Below are 18,229 nucleotides of genomic sequence, written 5' to 3'. Positions count from 1 at the left end.
ACCTAGCAATTCCACTCCACAATTTATATCCAAAGAATTGAAAACAGTGACTTGAGCAGATTCTTATATCCCAATGTTAATAGCAGTGTGTCAAAGGTGGAAGCAATCCGCATGTTTTTCCATCAACAGATAAATGGGGAGGGGAGGTGTCAACAATCTATAAAACCTGAAACTCACTGCCTAGCTAACTCTCCAGTGAGCTTCTGAGGAGACTGCCTATCTTTCCCCTCGGATCCCCTGGTAGACCTGAGCTATGAGAGAGGAGTCACCTTTGACTTAGCAGTACCGCTCTCTATGAACTGAGCTGCCTAATGGACGAATAGATCGACACAACGTGGCATGTATATGCAGTGAACTATGATTCAGCCTTAGTAAGAGAAGGATTTCTGACAAATGTGATGCCACGAATGAATAAAAAAAAAAAAACCCACACACATATTTTGCTGAGTAAAATAAAGGCAAAATCAAACCACAACTGTTGCTGTCTGGTGACTCTGACCCATGGCCACTCGTGTGTGTCAGAGTAGAACCCTGATCCGTTAGGTTTTACGTGGTTGATTTTTTTAAAAAGTAGACTGCCAGGCCTTTCTGTCAAGGTGTCCCTGGGAGGACGCAAATGAGAAATAAGCCAAATACAAACACAAGAACATTATATGACTCAATTATATGCATCATAAAAAGTGCCCATTGCCATCACCCTAACTCATAATGAACAGTGAAGACCAACTAGAACTGTTTCTGATTGAGTAGTTTCCAGCGCTCTAATTGTTACAGAAGCAAACGGCCATGTTTTTCTCCCATTATGCAGCAGGTGGCTTCAAACCACCAGCTAATCAATTAACAATTGGGCACGTAACCATTGGGGCACCGGGGCTCCTTAGGAAATATTTCAAACAGGGACATTCATTTAGACTATAGGATTAATGGTTATCAAGAGCTAGTGTTGGCTTTGGTTGCTAGCTACAAGGTCGGTAGTTCAAACCCACCCAGTGGCTCTATAGTTACGAGAAAGGACTAGTGATGTGTTTCCAGAAGATCACAGCTGAGAAAATCCTATGGAGCAGTTCTACTGTGGCAGATGGGGAGGCTATGAGTCCAAATCAACTGAACAGCAACTACCAACAAAAACCTTCTTTAGCAAATAGTTTTAAAAACTGGGGAGCGTGGGGGCAGGCATTGGCGTGATAAGGATGACTCTGGTCTTCCTCTAGGGTTAGGACCTATTGAGGCAGACTTCAAGGAGTTCCACAGGGACAGGTGTGTATGACTTTCGACCATGCTGTTGCCATCCCTACAACACAAGTCTGAGCAGATGGTCCCTGAGCTCTTCACCACCTGGGCTTCCTTCTTCCTTTTTCTCTTGGCTTCTGAGATGCTTAGCAAATCATCTCTGATTCACTCATAAGCCTTGCTCATGTATCCTGCCAAAAACTGCCTTTCTAGCCACCCCCATCTTGGCAGAAGCCCAACGCAGATGACCAGCGTGATGCAGAGCCCTGCTTGCCGATGGTGGAGAGAGGTGGCCCGAAGGTCTCTTCTCAGGGCCATCCCTGGCTCCTCTGTGTCTGAAGTGAGCATGCGGCCAGTCATCATTGCCTGAGGTCATTGCCTCCTAGGCAGGGCAGAGTGGAGCTAAATTTAGCCAGAATTGGCTAAAGAGAAAGCTTGCCTAAATGGACAGCCAGCTAACTGCTTCTCACTGCCCATGCCCAATTAGCTCCCACTAATTAGCTAACCAGCTGGGGTTCTGAGGAGGCAAGGAGGCCAGCGGCCTGGAGCGACTGTCCGCCTGCGTCACAGACTGCACGCTCCCCTGGAGGAGAGGCAGAAATAAGTGGGGCCTCGACTCCAGACGAGCTGTCTCTGGTCTACAAGATGTGTAATCATTGTCAAGGGGCAGGCTCAGGCACCTCACAGGCTGGTAGAAGTTTGGACTATGGAGTGACTTTATTTTCCAACACAGCCAAAGTACTTAAGTAGGGAGAAGAGGGTGGTTGCGGGCTGCTGATTCCAGGGCTGTGTAACCTATTAGCTCTTCAGGCCTCGAGCTGCTTCTCTTCCATCTACAGAAGTGACCAGTTCTCTAGCAGGAGAGAAAGCAAGGAGCAGGGTGGGAAGACCAAGGGAAAGCCCTCAAGTGCTGAAGAACTTCAGAAGATAGGGTGGGCCTCACTGTCACAAAGAAGCAGAAACTGGGGGAGGAGACTCCCTGAGACCTCCATGTATCAACTTGTCCTCTGTGCTCCCGCAAAGTGTCCTCCCCCTAGCCCACCTTGCAAACTAGAAAACTTTTCTTAACTTATCAGTTGCTGTGAGTCAAACCTGACTCATGGAAACCCCGTGCGTGTCAGCAGAGCTGTGAGCTGCAGGGTTCCCGAGAGCTCATTTTCTGGAAATAGGTCATCGTGCCTCTCTTCTAAGAGGCTCTGGGTTGACTCAAAACACCAACCTTTCTGTTAGCATCTATGGCTGACCACCCAAGGACTCCCAGAGGCTCCCTTTGAGCCACTGAAATTCTAATAGTGAGCCTCAGGCCCTGTCCGCCAGTTACTGCTAGCCCAGAAATTTGTTTTCCAACTCCCCACAGCAGGTAGCCCAGCTCAGCTCAGGTCTCCCCAGCCCTTGGACTTACGATCCCAGCACTTCCATGAAGATGAAGGTTTTCCTGATGTTGGTGGTCTGCTTTTTCCAGGAACTGCAGTCGTCATCTTCCTTTCGACCCATTGCCTCCAGAGTTGAAGCTTCTGGGGAAGCTTTGTTTGGAGAAGGAAGAAGGGAAACATGGAAGACAGGCTCTGATCAGCCAATTTGCCACATAAAATTATAGCAAGTTGAGAGAAGAATTGTCTAAGAGTCAGAAGGAAGGATTAGGAGCAATAGCAGCATACTTGGGGTGGGGGAGCGGGGAATAGAGACTATTATCTTCACTTGCTTTTTGTTAACTGCTATAACAATGCTACTGCAACTTCACCACATGCCCCTGTGCTAGTACTATGAACACAAGACCAGTGAGGTCCAATCTCTGCTCTGGGGAGTTTAGAGACAGTGGTGGAAGCTGCCCTTTGTAACCTATTTCTGAAGTGTACTAATCTATCATAGGGAGCTCTGGTGGCCTGGTGGGTAGGGAATTGAGCTGCCAAGCCAGAGGCTGGTAGTTCAAATCCACCAACAATTCCACAGGACAAAGGTAGGCAATCTCCTCTCATGTGATTCACAGCCTCTGAGAACCTGCTGGCAGGTCAGCTGCAAGTTGGTTCTAACTCGATGGGACTTGACAACAGTAACACATACACATACAGCTTAACATGGAGATACTCGGACTTCGGAGATCTACTGTTGTTACTTTATGACGGGCAAGGTGTTTATTCCCACTAGCTAGCCAACCTGTTTTCCTAATAGCACAGCCCTGCCACTTCCTTGCTTCTCTTTACTCCTATCTCTCTCCTACCTGTCATGGGTTAAATGAAGAGTACAAGAATTAGCATCATCGTGCCTCTCTTTAGCACTGTCTTGAGAAAATATTAGTTACTCATTACAAACAGAAAAAATTGATATCAGAATTTTCTAGTAACCATATTCATTCAAGAGTCATCAAATCACTATTAAGCACCCGCTATCTACCAGATGTAAGGGGCACTGGTGGCACAGTGTGTGTTCACGTCCACCAGCAGCTCCGGAGACGGACGGATCTCCTCCGTAAAGATTTACCACCTTGGGAACCCCGGGGAGGGTCATTAGAAGTTGGACTTGGCTTGAAGACAGGGAGTTTGGTACCAGGATTAGGAGTCCCTGGGTGGTACAGACAGTTAAGTGCTCAACCCCTATCTAAGATTGGCTGTTTGAACCCATCCAGAGGTGCCTCAGAAGACAAGCCTGGCGATCTGTTTCCAAAAGGTCACAGCCTTGACAAGCCAATGGAGCAGTTCCACTCAGCACACATGGGGTTGTAACAAGGTGGAACTGACTTGAGGATGACCAGCAACTTCCACCGCGTCCTTCAGGTGCTGGGTGTGTGCTGTGCTGATGGGCAGTGGGATAAGGGGCCCTGCAGTCCTGGAGTTTACAGTCGAGAGGAGGAGACAGGGAATAAGGGGGGGGGGGATAGAAATAAAGAGAGAGAGAGACACACACACACAAACCAACCCACCAAACCTGCATGGCATGGTTACAAATTGTGGGGAGATGAAGAGAAAAATAAGGAGGAGCTTCTATAGATAAAGCTGTCAGGGAATGTCTGAGGAGGCAGCCAAAAATTTGTGAAAGAGCCAGCTAAGCAAAGAAGCATGTGGGAAAGCATTTCAGCAGAAGCGATAAAATACAAAAACCTGAAGTAAAGAAAGAGTTCCATGTGCTCTGTACACTAAGGATGAGGGTACCTGGTGGGATGAACTAGGGGAGGGTGACATGAGGTGGGAAGAGAGAGGTTGTAGGGGCCAGACAGACTATAGACCCTGAGAAAGAGTTTACATTTTATTTCAATGAAACAGGAAGATATTGACATATTTCTAGTAGTAGAATTCAATACTATCATTGATGTTGAGTGAGATTGCTCTTGCTGCTTCGTGGAGAATGAATGGATTATAAGGAGATACACACTGATGCTGGAGAATGGACAGGACTCTTATTTCAAAAGTCCAGGAAGGTGGTGGTTGAGGAGAGAGGTTTGGGACCTGGAATAGATTCTAAGGGTCAATACTGTGAGACTCCTCAGCTGCTGTGTGCTGGGATCACTTCTAGGTTTCTGGCAAGAGGATTGATGATGCCTTTGTGGAGAACAAGAATATCAGTGAGCAGAGTGTTCTTGCGACGGGACAGAGTGGAAGGAACCACTGTTCCTTTGATTTCTTTGCCTTTGTTACCAGTTATTATAGGTAAGACAGGGTATTAAGTATCTGTGAGTGATGGGTGAGACACAACTTCTACTGGTGCATTTTTCTTTCTAGGTCTTGGACCTGACAGAGAAGGAGAAATGTATGTCTGACATCATCCTGTCTTAGGCAACTGCTTTCCTGTCTCATTAAAAATCATAATTAGCTTCAGAATAAGGAGGTATGTTGTGGCACCACAGTTTAGCACTAGACAAAGAGTATAGGTTTGGAGGTTAGGGAGACCTGAGTTCCAAGCCCAACTCTGATAGTTACTAATCAGATGGCCTTAGGTATGTCACTGACGTCTTTGAGTCTCTGGCTTCATGTGTAAATCTGGGGCACAGACCATCTGGATTTTGGTGAAGATTAAATGAAATGGTGTGCATAGACACTTAGCACCTTGCCTCACACATAATAAATCCTTATAACAGAGGTAGGGGTTGCTGGTAGGTGCCATTGACTCAGCTATGACTCACAGAGACCCGGTGAACAGCTCTGAACAGTGACCTACCCTGCACCTTCCTCATGATCTCGGATCTAAATAGACCGTTGTTATTGTTATTGTGTCCACTCATCTTGTCAGTGTTCTTCCTCTCTTTCTCTGACCCTCGACCTTTCCCAGCACAATGTCTTTTTCCAATGACTGGTCCCTCTTGACTATATGTCCAAAATAGAATGAAGGAGATGAAGTACTGCCCTTCTTGTCTCTAAGGAGCTCTTTGGGTTTACGTTCTATTGCAAACCAATCTTTGATCTTGGTACCTCCAGTTCCAAGTCTTCTATGACTTCCGTATTGTCAGGTACATACGAAAGACACTGTCATAAACTAGGGAAACATCTTCTTCCATTAAAACTAGCATCCATAAGGGACTGAGAAAAGCAGAATGTGTCCTAAGTTAGGTCTTTGCAATAGAAGAAGACTCATTGATGTTGAGTTAAAGCTGACTCCTAGTTGATCCAGTGGGTTTCCCCAAGCTGTGAGTCTCATGGAAGATCTCCCCTCTTCATCCTGCAGGTGTATTTGAACCATCTGCTTTAGTGTTGTCAGCACAACACTTTACTAGGCATCCAGAGCTCCCTTCAGAGGAAGAAGAGGTGGAAAGACTTCTATTTTGGTCCAGGTGAATATTGGGGAGGAGTTAGAGAAGTTGTATTGTTGTATGATGTGAAGGAGATGTAAAAGTTAACCGTTATACTCTTCAGGTCCACTGTTTATGCAGGAGGAGTGGGAGTGGCTGGTTACCTGGACGTATGGGCTCTCCAGTACTCTACTAAGAGGCAGGCAGGCAGGACTGATTGCAGCCCCCTGAAAAAGGACGTTAAGCAATCATGGGGCAGGCACGGAGGGAGAGGGGAGGGAACAGGTGGGTCTAAGTCAGTGCTTTTATGGCAAGCAGGGGCTCTTAGTCTCTCTCTCTACAGGAGCAATGGCATACTGGACCCGATTATACCAGCTCAGGGGAAGGAATTGTGTACACCTTAAAGATGACAGAAGAAGAATTGATGCCTTTGAGCTATGGCATTAGAGAAGAGTCCAGAATATACCACAGACTGTGAAAAGAACAAACAGATATGTCTTGGGAAAAGTGCAGCCACAATGCTCCTTTGAGAACACTCTAAAGACAAAGATGGTGAAGCTTTGTCTCTCATACTTTGGGTGTGTTGTTAGGAGGACAGCTTTTCCTTGGAAAGGGACATGCTTGGAGAGGTGGAGAGTCAGCAAAAGAGAGGACAACTCCTAGTGACATGGACTGATTGATGAGGTGACTGCAGCAATGGGCTCAAGTGTGTCAGAGATGATGTGGACCGCACAGGCTGGGACTGGCTTCAGATCCGTTATTCATGAGGGTGCTATGAGTCATATTCCACTCGACAGCACCTAACAACTTCCCAACTCTGTGTTTACTGGCATCACGTTGTTAGCTCATAATTGACCGTTGTGGGAGTACTTACACCATGGAAACAGGTAAAAAAGCACAAGTCAGGGCTCCTCCCACCACACACAGAAATTGAGAATAGATTGTTAAACATTTACAAGCTCAGCACTGCCACGGTCCTGAAGGGTGAGGTGCTGGAGGACAATGACTGGGATCAGTAATGGAAGTCAATGGCTGGGATCAGGGCTATCAGTGAAGAGTGACCGCTGTGGCCTGGAAGGACAATCACATCCCAAAGATCTGAGTCAGCTTCTGGGGAGGTCTCAGAGGACTGTAATACGCTGAGGTCTCTGGTGAGTCTGAGACCCCTTTCTCCCATATGACAGTGACAAGAATTCAGTACCGGGTGCCTTATACTACATAATGCCATCTTCATACGGGGCAGAATGAGAAAAACCATGTGCATTTTTCTGAAAGAGGCTCTTGGATCTAAATGAGGGTCTTTAATCCTGAAGGTATTGAGATGATATTGTTTGTTATTATGTGCTGTCATGTTGCTTTCGACTCATAGTGACCCTATGTACAATAGCTCTGAATACTGCTCTGTCCTGAGCCAACCTTATTGTCTCTTACACACCCACCCCCATTACCCTAGTCACTGAATCAATCCACCTCATAGAGGTTCTTCCCCTCCTGCGCTGTCCCTCCACCCTCCCCAGCATAATGTTCCTCTCCAAGGACCGGTCCCTCCTTGCAACACGCCCAGAATATGAGACGTTATTAATGGACAAGTGAAAATTCGATTTTCTCATCCTCTTTGTTGCTACCTCATGGAAGGGGAATGAATGAGGAAGGTAATCTAGAAGATGAAGAAGCTGTAGTTTCTTTGCACATCTTAACACAGTCTGTACATTTACAACTGCACATTTACTTACAACTGTACATTTACAACCCATCTACGTAAGAAATAACCAACCCGTTGCCATGGAGTCAATTCGGACGCCTGACAGCCCCATGTGTGTCAGGGTGGAATTGGGCTCCATAGGGTTTTCAATGACTGCTTCTTCAGAAGTAGATTGCTAAGCCTGTCTTCTGAGGTGCTAGTGGGTGGAATTGAACCTCCAACTTTTCCTTTAACAGCCAAGCATATTAACCATTTGTACCACTATTGTGCTAACAAAGCATTTGCGAAACGGAAGAATTCCTTCTCCTTTGGTCCAGCCATAGGTAGAACTGGTGGTTGTGTTTGTGTCTTCAGGCTGTTTGTTGATTTGCTGCTTCTTGTCGGAGTGGTCAGTAAGGGTCAGCTCAGAGGGACCAGAGCAGCTCAGGGTCCAGTCACTGGCCAGCGGAGGACTTGCCAGCAATGACAGCTTGACTCTTGATTTCGAGGACACGGTCTACAAAACACAAACAAAGGGACCCTGACTGGCAGAGACTGCTTGGCAGAGAATGAAATACTAGAATAAGTGGGTAGAGGGGGTATTGTTAGCCAGGTCCTGTTCTGCAAATTCTGACCCTAACTCTAGCTGCTTCCATTTATTGGGATGCTTAACACCTGAGCTGGGGCCATGCTTCTCACTGTATGAACACATCACAGCTGGGAAATCTCAAGAGTGTGGGATGGAGGTAAAGGGGCGGAGGTTTAAAGGAGCAAAGCAAGCGGACCCCCAGTTCTTCTGTCTGGCTCTCTGTCTCTCTCCCTTTCCACAGAACTGCAGAGCTCCTCTGCTTCCCAGGGAGGAGCCTGTCCAGCACCTCAGCTCCAGCTCCAGCACCACAAGTAAAGCTTCTGTCACACCGGCTCCTGGAGCCCCCACAGTGTGACCGCCTGCTCTCCAGGAGGCCTCACCACCTCATTAACAGATCTGTACTCACTGTTCCTTCTTTTCTCATTGCTCTCAAATAGCTTAAAAACATAGTATTCTTAGCTATAAGAAAACATCTTTCCCGCCCACCCTTCCTCCCATACGCTCAACCCTGGCAATTTTGTTCCATTGTCACTGCATCGTGGAAAACTCAGAGGGCCAGATCTGAGAGTCTGCTCCACCCCATCCCTAAGCCAGTCTTTCCTGGGCTTCTAAAATCTGTTTAAGGTCTCCTGTCCCCTGCTTCCGGGGGTTGAGGGCTAGCAGGGGGCTCCAAGAACACTTGCTTCACTTTCCCTTGCAACATCCAGCTTCTTTCCATTAAAACCCTCCCCCCTCTGCTCTTGACTTTTGCAATGTTGGCCTATTATTACTTTTTTTTTTAAAAAAGAAGAAGCAGCTGGAAGCTCCCCTATTGCTATCATTTGTTTCCAAAGCACTGCCTGCCTCTCACTCTATTTCTAGTAACAAATTGCATTGGGTTTCAAAGCTCAGAGCGGCCAAGCCACTGTAGACCTGAGAGGTTTAGAGCGGATTTCACACTGCAGCTCAGGAGATGCCATGGACGTGGCCATTTGTGGCTGAGGCCGGCTGGAACCTCCTTCCCCCCCCCCCCCGCCCCCAACAAGAAGGATTTCCAGGAATATCCTACATAAAGAGCCCCTGCCCAAAGAAACGACCTTCTTCATGGCACTACCTCTGAGCTGTTAAAGGTAATAACACTTCATTCATCACTTATGGGACACCTTTTGTGTACCCACTCACTGTACTAGAGTTACTGTTAGTTACTGTTGAGTGCATGTGGTGATGCCACGTGCACAGAGTAGAATTGCTCCACAGGGTTTTCTAGGCTGGGGCGGCCTTTTGGAAGCAGACCACCAGGCCTGTCTTCCGCAGTGCCTTTGCCTGGATTCCAGCAGCCAACTACACAACTGAAAGGCAAACAATTATTTTTACATGGCCCAGGGTCTCCACTACTGGGCTAAAAATAAAATCCGAACAAAACAAAACAAAATACACGCAATGCTGTACAGTTGACTCCAACTCACAGCAACCTTATACGACAGAGCAGCACTTCCCCATCGGGTTTCTGAGGCTGTACCCTTTACAGAAAGACACTGCCACCTCGTTCTCACAATGAGCCGCAGGTGGGTTCAAACCACTGATTTTTTTGGTTATTAAGCCAACATTAACCACTTCACCAGCAGGGTTCCTTCCCCTCCGGACTAAATACAGAAATGTCTACGACACCCAGGCAGATTTAAACACACTTGCTGTTTTAAGCAAAACGAAAAACTTCTGTGAGTGTAGCCTTGAACATACTTACAAATCAAACTGGAAAGATCACATAGATAGGCAAATAAACAATTGAAAAACAGGTTAATGAGCACTGACAAATGAATGAACAGGTTGGGTCAGGGCCAAAAGGGTTGAGCAGCAATTTCAGCCATCTGCTGACTTGTCACTTTCCCTTGTCAGCCTGTGAGCTCCTAAAGGGCAGGGACCATGTGACACTATCTTGGGCAGGGACTGTAGATCCTAGCACAGTGCCTGGCACACACTGCGGGTCCAACCTACATATATGCAATCAATGAAGGAGAAGCCATGTCTAGTGTGTAGGCAGATGAGGGAGGCTTTGTGGAGAAGTAAGACTTATGGTAGCTGCCTAGTAGTAAGAAGCTGCACTGTAACCCAAAAGGCACATGGTTCGAATCCACTAGCTGATCCTCAAAAAAAGAATGGACGGTCTCTTCCCCTGAGATATATTGTTTCTGAAAACCAGCTAGAGGGTCAGTAATGTTGGCCTTTAAAAAAGAGAAGAAGCTGGAAGCTCCTCTATTGCTATCATTTGTTTCCAAAGCACTGCCTGCTTCTCACTCTATTTCTAGTAACAAATCGCTTTGAGTTTCAAAGCTCAGAGCGGCCAGGCCACTACAGACCTGTGAGGTTTAGAGCGGATTTCACACTGCAGCTCAGGAGATGCCATGGACGTGGCCGTCTGTGGCTGAGGCCGGCTGGAACCTTCCCTCCCCAACAAGAAGGATTTCCAGGAATATCCTGCGAATGATGGGTAGGCTGGAAGGAAGCCCACCACAACAACAAACTTACGGTGAGTGTTGACTGATGGGAGAATGTAGCCCTGAGGTGGTTCTGCAGGGAGTAAGCAGACCTGAGTCCTGAGAGGCAGAGCCACAGGGCTTTGCTTTTCTACATTTTTTCTGTGACACCCTGCCTTTTGCAGGACAACAGGAGAGGTGAAAGGCCACAGCACGTGGAGTTGTCTTGTCTCACTCCACCATCATGACTTCAGAAATGGACAACATGGGGCCAGTTTTTCCTGGGGACACTCTGAAGAGACCTGCTCTGACCATTCTGTCTGGAGTGAGTTCACTTCCCAACTAAGATGGCCTGCTGTGTGGACCTGTCCCCTTTCTTCATGTGACAACCCGAAATTATCCTGTCGATGTGTTTGCAGACAGGAAAATAGCTGCACAGGACTGAAGATGTCTGTTTCACTATGTCCCTTGAAACTGGAGTGCCTAATTTTCTTAGGGAGGGCTCAGTCAGATGATGCCAATGGGCTTACTGATGTCTGGGGGGAGCTTTGCAGTTGGGGAGGAGAATGAAGGGAAACATTGTTTTCCTTGAACTTCAGGCAGGCTATACAGCCTTGAGGTGGAGGCTGCTGCTGACAGCGAGCTCTTCCTGGCCCTGGCATCAGGCTGTGTAGTGCCTGGCGGCAGCAAGCCCAACTATTTATCAGATGCTGGTGAGAGATGGCTGGGCCCAGAGCCCAGGAGCAGGTGCCCTTCATATACTCCAATCTGGGAGCCTCCACCATCCTTCTCTCCGCCAGCTACATCTACCCGCAGGGTGGCCCTGGCCCCATACAGAACTGTGAGGGCTGCTTGGCTACAGTGACCTCATTGTCCTCAATACACTCTGAGGGTTCTAGGTGACCCCAAGATCTCACACTCCCAAGTCTCCCTCTCTGATCCCTCACCCTGCATAGCCTTTCTATCCAAAGTTCTGGCTTTGAGTTCCAGCCATTTCAGTATTTATTAATAACCAAGCTGGACTAAGAGCTTAAGGGTGTTATCCTTCTAATCAGATGTTCCAGAGTCTTGAGACATCATGCTTTAATCCAAAGGAATTCAACTCTATTTAATCCAGTGTGTGTTTACTAAAAGCCATAGTTCCCATTAGGGTTGGCAGGAGAGTCACTCACAGCAAAGTCTATGGATGATGGAATGAAAATGCAATATGGTTTGTAAACTTTCACTCAAACAACATTTTTAAAACCAAACAATGATAGCTTATATGACTCAGTAGAACCGCGCCACGGGCTTTCAAAAGCTGTGATTGTTACAGAAGTAAATAACCTTATCTGTCTCCTGGTAGATCTGAACTGCCAACCTTGTGTTTAGTATCCATGTATTTAACCACCGTGCAACCAAGACTCCTTGAAGCCACAGTGTATTCTTAAAATGGACACAGTTTATTCCCTGTGATGGTGTTTCAGGCCAAACAGATTAGATAGGGAGAAGGAGGGAGGGAATCTTTTGAGGAGCTCCCCAGCAGCCTCCCACCCACAGACAATGGCTGAGTCTGAACTGCATGGGAGGAAAAAGCTGTCCTGCCTTCCTGTGTTCTCACAAGCCTTTCCTGAAGACGCATGGACCACTGTGGGTCATGATGAGCACGTCGCAGAGCCTTCCTCTGAGCTCTGCCCAACTCTGTAATACCACTTTATATATAACCTCCACTTCCTGCGTTTTCTGTTCTTTAGAAGCAAGACTCAGTATGGTCTGTGGGTCTTGGGAGGGAGGTTATCAGCTGGGTCATCTTTAATAAAATGTGCTCTCTGCTTCTGGCAGGGGCATATGGTAGTGTGGATAAGTATCAGTCCTTTCGTTATAAAGGGAATAAAAGGCTATACAGCTAGGATGTCTTCTTGCTTGGGTCCCACCAGATCCTGCATTGTCCCTTCCATCACCTGCTATGTGAAGAGGCAGATTAGAAGGAATTTTCATTCTTGGCCTCCATCTCAGCATGTCACCGAGGAGCTGGGCAGTACTGAGAGGAGCACGAGACTTCTAGGGTTCCTGTCTTCCTCCTTGGAGAATAAGGTTGGACCAGACCAAGGTTCCCTGAAGTTTGCTTTTTAGGATCTTTGTCTCAGGAGACTCTCTTTTAGTAAAGTAGGACTGCTTTCCCTTTCCGGCCCCCTACTTGGAGACTTATGGTTCTCAGTAGCCTATTAAAGGTTCTGAGGATGATTAAAGACATCTGTTGGATGCCGTTTAATTTGGCACATTCTAACTTTAGGAGGTTGTGAAATCTTTTCATGTCATCTGTTAACATCAGAGCACCCTCGGGAAAATGGGAACGAAGACATCTCCAATGCGTCATGATTTGTTTGAACCATAGTCCACATTTCTTGCAGCCTGGTGCCACCAGTCAGTCAAGCCTACCTTGCCGTCAGAACTGATTTCCCATTTGTGTTACAATACAAATGGCCCCAAACTTGCCAAAAGTCGTGCCCTGGGCCCTTAAAGGCTTCTGGAGAGTTGTGGCTGGACAGACATCCCATCATGAACATTACCCACTGTTCCCCAGCATGCCAAACCTGCACCTACAAAACCAGCTCAGCATGGAGGTTGACAAAATCACCAAGGAAGGAGATTTTTCAATTGTAGCTTACTTCACGCTCATATTCACATCTGAGTTTAACCTAGAAACTCTTGTGTCTGTAAGAGCCAGATGCATGGGTCTGTTCATGGGGGCCCTGTGTCTATTGGAGAGGAGAAGGTGGGGGAGAGCGCCCCACTGCTTCCTCTGGTGACTTGGAGAGCAGGGTGGCTCTAAGACCAGTTATTCTTTGCATGCTTCTAACCATAATGGGCCTCACTTTCCTCAGTTGCGGAAGGGAAAGAATGATCCCTCGTCTGCCTATCTATCTCTCAGCTTTCTCAGGAAGATCCAATATAACAATGCACGTGAAAGTATTTTCTTACATCTACTGTGCTATGCACCTGATCCAAACCATGATCTTTTCCATTGCTTGCTATGCATCTGAAAGTTGAACAACAAATAAGGATGACAGAAGAAGATTTGATGCTTTTGAGTGCTGATGATGGAGAAGAGTACTGAATATCCCGTAGACTTAAAAGAAGAGACAGATAATAAGTCTTTGAAAATGTGCACCCCAAGTGCTCCTTGGAGGCAAAGATGGTGGAGCTTTGTCTCTCATACGTTGGACATGTTGTTAGGAGGGGCTAGTCCTTAGAAAAGTTGTCATACTTGAAAGGAGGAGGAACAGAGAAAAAGAAGACCCTTGGCTAGATGGATTGACTAGGTGACTGCAATGATGAGCTTGAGTTTGTCAGAGTTCATGAGCGGATGGCACAGGACAGGGCAGAGTTGAGATCCGTTGTTCACAGGTTTGCTACGAATCATAGACAACTCGATGGCACTGGTAACAACAAAAGCAAGCAGCAACAGCAACGACAACAACAACAACAAGGTACTCTCGGAAGTTTCTGGATGATAGGAACAGTCAAAATGCTGAGCTGCCAATCAAAAGGGTGGAGGTTCAAGTCCATTCAAAGGAAGCTCTTGAGAAAGGCCTTATGATCTACATCTGAAAGACTGCGACTGAAAAATCCCACAGGGCACAGCTCTGCTCTGACACACATGGGGTTACCATGAGTCAGAATAATGTCAATAGCAACTTGGTTTTTGTTTTGTTGGTTTGTTTTGTTTTGTTTTGTTTTAAGGTATTGTCCAGTAGGCTCACACTGCTGACATGTGAATTAATCTCTCTGCACTAGGGCAAAAGAGTGAGAAGCAGCAGCTAATTAGGAGTGAACATGAGCTTTTACTAGCTGCCATGGGATTGAGTTCATTCGTAGCAAACCCATGGGCCCAACTCTGCATCCCTGAGGAGGACCAATGAATTTTCACTGACTGACTTTTGGAAGGAGATCACCAGACCTTTCTTCCTCATCTATGTTAATCTTGGAAGATCTGCTGAAATCTGTCTAATATCCCAAACCCCAAATAACCAAACCTATTGTTGTTGAGTTGATTCCAATTCCTATCAATCAGCCCTGCAGCAAAGAGTAGCCTTGCCCCTGTATGTAGGGTCCCCAAGTCTTTATGGATAGAGACTGTTATGCCACATCTTCCTTTCTGTAGAGCAACTGGTGGGTTTGCTCTGCTGACCTTTTGGTTACAGCTGAGGGCTTGCCCACAGTGCCACCAGCATTAAGGCAATGAGAGAACTTCTGCAGACAGAAGGGTGGTGGCTGTATATCAGCTACATTGACTGGGTAAACGAACCTGGGTCTCCCGCACAGGAGTCAAGAATTCTAGCACTGAACCACCAATATCTCCAAACACGTGATGCTGTTGTTTGCTGTTGAGTCAGCACTGACCCACAGCTGACCCTCCAGTGGGTTTTCAGACACAGTAAACCCTATGAAAGGAGACTCCCATCTTTCTCCTGTGGAGAAGCTGGTGCACTTGAACCTCACACTTTTAGGATTGGAGCACAGCTTCTGACTGACATTAGAAGACCTGGATCTGCTGTTTACTTCACGACCTCAGCTCCACATGGCTCTCCCACTGTGTGCACCTCACCTCAGAAAGACTCTAGTATTTAAAGATATGCCATTTTCCATACCACACAGTTCTGCAATGCAAGCCAGGTACTTCACCTGGCACCCAACCAAAGCAACAGACATCTGTGGCGACCCAGGGCTGAACACTGCCCATGCTGAACTTCTCCCCAGGCAGCATGCTGGGCTCCACTGAGGCACCTTCCTGTGGAGTTTTTACAGGTAATGTTGACTGCTTGCCACCTTCTGCTGGAATGTGTAACTTCTAAGCCAGGGGTGCTTCCTTTGTACAGCTGTTCTGTTCATTCCCATCAAACACCTCTGACTAGATCTCCACAGGCTTCCTGGGAGTGAGAAAATAAATCCACTCGTAGTGCACAGGGAAGGCTAGGTTGAGCCCAACAGGGCTGTGGCATGCATCCCTGTGTTAACAGCTTTTTCTCCAAGGACATGGGCTTGACACTCACTGACAGTGGTGCAGCATCCTCACCCCACAGGCTAGTTTTTAAGGCTGGCAGTGGCTCTCACCCCAGCCCCCCAGACACAGACCAAGGCAGTGAGCCTGCGGTAGTAGCACCAGGCACGCAGCCTGTTTGCAGACGCGGCCCTCCCCCTCTCATTCATGCTGCAGCTCATTCACAATGCCTGGTGCTGGCAGGCTGCGGCTGGGCGCCGTCACTGGCACTCCGTGTGGCAATTTATTTCTGGCTGTGGGTGCGTGTGTGTTTGAGGGAGAGGGAGAGGGAGTGAGAGAGGCACTCTCTTCTTACAGGGGGATTTGTTTTCTTTCCAACCAGACCAGCTACCAGGACTTCCAGTTTTCTCTGCCTTAGACTGAGAATTTGATTGTGCTAGGCATTTTGCATGCATTGCCTTACTTAATGCCTTGCTGCCACCTTTAAGGTAAATACTTTGCAATGCCATTTTATGCATGATGGACTAATGGGTAGAGATGTTAAGTAAAGTACCCCAAATCAAACTGACAGCAAATGAGAGAGCTGTGCTGGGAGCTCCAGGTCATCAAATTCCAATGCCAGTTATCTGCCATTGCACAGCATTACCTGTTGACTCTTTTCCAGAGGTTGCCAAGATGTCACTTACCTCCGCCCCCATTCTTATTATGTTTTCATGCAATTCCAACACCTGACTGATTGCCCCGGAACACAGGGTTTATAAATATACAGGACATACTGGGAGTGGCTGGATGGCTGGATTCTGAGAGCACTCGGAATTCTTAGAATTGAGGCTGGGAGCACTTCGCCCACTGTCTGTGCCTCTCCTGGTTCCATCTCAAACCGTTTCTCTATAACCTCAGCCTTCTCTCTCAAAATAGTTTGAACCCATTTTCTAAAGTGTGCTACACACACACACACACACACACACACACACACACCCATGGCTATCACACTATCATGAGAAGGTCACTGACTTTGTCAGAGGACATAGTTCAAGAGCTGGCTCTGCTAGCACCTAGCCTTGCAATCCCAGGCATGACAATCTCCTTGAGCCTCAGTTTTCCCATCTGTAAGAAGGGAAAGATAGACAAATGGGCATGCTCATAGTTGAGGAATTGAAATCATATTATAAGCAGTAAAGTGATGTCCCTTATCACATTTGGTGTTATCTATTTCAGACCTGGACACTGTTCACTCGGGCTCATCTTTGGCTCTTGGTTTAGTAAGAATGGCAGAACTCAGCTCAGTCATTGGCCTCTCATCTGGGGGAATGTTATCTCCTAAGCTGGAACCTGCTGGACCCCTTGGCCTTTCTCAGAGATTTTCCTCATGACCACATTGTCTGACTTTGGGACAGGAGGCTGGCTGGTCAGCCACTGCAGCCAGACCAATGCTGGCCCCAGCAGCTGCCTCCGGGTGCTTCAGGGTTAATGTTTGTGCGTCAAAGTTACGTGGAGAGAAGGGGGCCTGGTGAGGATGGGGGCGATGGTGATTGTAAAACTAGAGCTCTCTTTAACATCCTTGCTCCAGAGCTAAGCTGGAGAAGTTTAAAGATGGAGACAAATGTGCCCCTGAGGAGGATGAAGGAGTGGTCTTGTGACTGACAGCATCACCATGCCTGGGTTCTGCATCTCAGTGCAGCCAGGAGCAGGAAGCCTGGAGCCTGACCACAGACCCTGCCAGGAGGGACCGAGACTCAGTGCAAAGCCACAGGCAGCTTATAAACCTGTGTGCCCCCCTGGTTCCTCTAACCATCACAACTACCCCATGAGATAGACAGAGCAAGCAGTACCCCACTTGACAGGCAGGGCCAGGGAGGTTAAGAGATGAAGGTTGAACAGCACGGAGGCTTCCAGGGAGCTGGAGGTCCTGACATCCATAAGGACATACCTCCAGCTGGAAGCCTCTAGGACTGTCACCAGGATGCAGCAGGCAGGCATTGCAGGTGGGGCACACAGATATTTTGCTCCCCTTTTTCTGTCCTGAAATGCAGAATGTTGCCCCTCATCAATCATCCTTGGAGTGATGACCAGATGACGCTCCAGGGACATCCTAGCGGGACCCTCATTTAAGCTTATTTTCCGAGGCAGCTCCAACTTACCCTTGATACTAGAGAGTCAGGAAAGCCTGAAGCTGGAGCTCAGATGCCCAAGTCACTCATCAAAGTGGCCTTTCCGAACCACTCCCCAGGTGCCGCATGCCTCCCACTAAGCAAAGCAATCCCACAGCCAAGAAAAGTAGGTTCGTCTTACCCAGGGACTCAGAAAGAATCGCGCTCTTGGGCTCCCACTTCAGCTCCTACAGGTCTGTGAGGATTAGCTGCTTCAGTGCTTTAACAATAACCCGAATTAAAGGGGAGGAATGCAGGGGTTTTCTTTCCCAGGACCGTAACCAGGCAGCCTTAAAGGGGAGTGAAAGTCGCTAGGGTGGCTGGCACCTCTCCTGCCTAGCCTCTGCCCTGCATCCCTCCCTCCCAGCTGCATCCAATCTGATGTGGAAAAAAAAATTGCTTTTTTTGAAGAGGGCCTTTTATGTTTG

At 47.5% G+C, this 18,229-nt stretch overlaps 1 protein-coding gene across 2 annotated transcripts in view; it reads right to left on the bottom strand.

The window, feature by feature from the left end:
* Nucleotides 1-18,018, bottom strand: part of CAMK1G (calcium/calmodulin-dependent protein kinase IG) — a 37,792-nt gene extending 19,774 nt beyond the window's left edge. The window contains exons 1-2 of one of the 2 annotated variants that reach the window (XM_006887942.1): nt 17,944-18,018; nt 2,633-2,753 (exon numbers count right to left, since the gene is read on the bottom strand). In XM_006887942.1, coding sequence (XP_006888004.1) covers nt 2,633-2,724 — 92 coding nt within the window. In that variant the 5' untranslated portion in view covers nt 2,725-2,753; nt 17,944-18,018. Of the gene's footprint in view, nt 1-2,632; nt 2,754-17,792 lie in introns of both variants that reach the window. The other variant, XM_006887943.1, reaches the window with a different exon arrangement.
* Nucleotides 18,019-18,229: the final 211 nt, after the last annotated feature.

Source organism: Elephantulus edwardii, unplaced genomic scaffold, assembly GCF_000299155.1.
Source record: "Elephantulus edwardii isolate Elephantulus edwardi_28Jun2011 unplaced genomic scaffold, EleEdw1.0 scaffold00063, whole genome shotgun sequence".
Classification (NCBI taxonomy): domain Eukaryota; kingdom Metazoa; phylum Chordata; class Mammalia; order Macroscelidea; family Macroscelididae; genus Elephantulus; species Elephantulus edwardii.
Note: the sequence above shows the minus strand (reverse complement) of the source record. Positions and strands in the feature narration are given on the sequence as shown.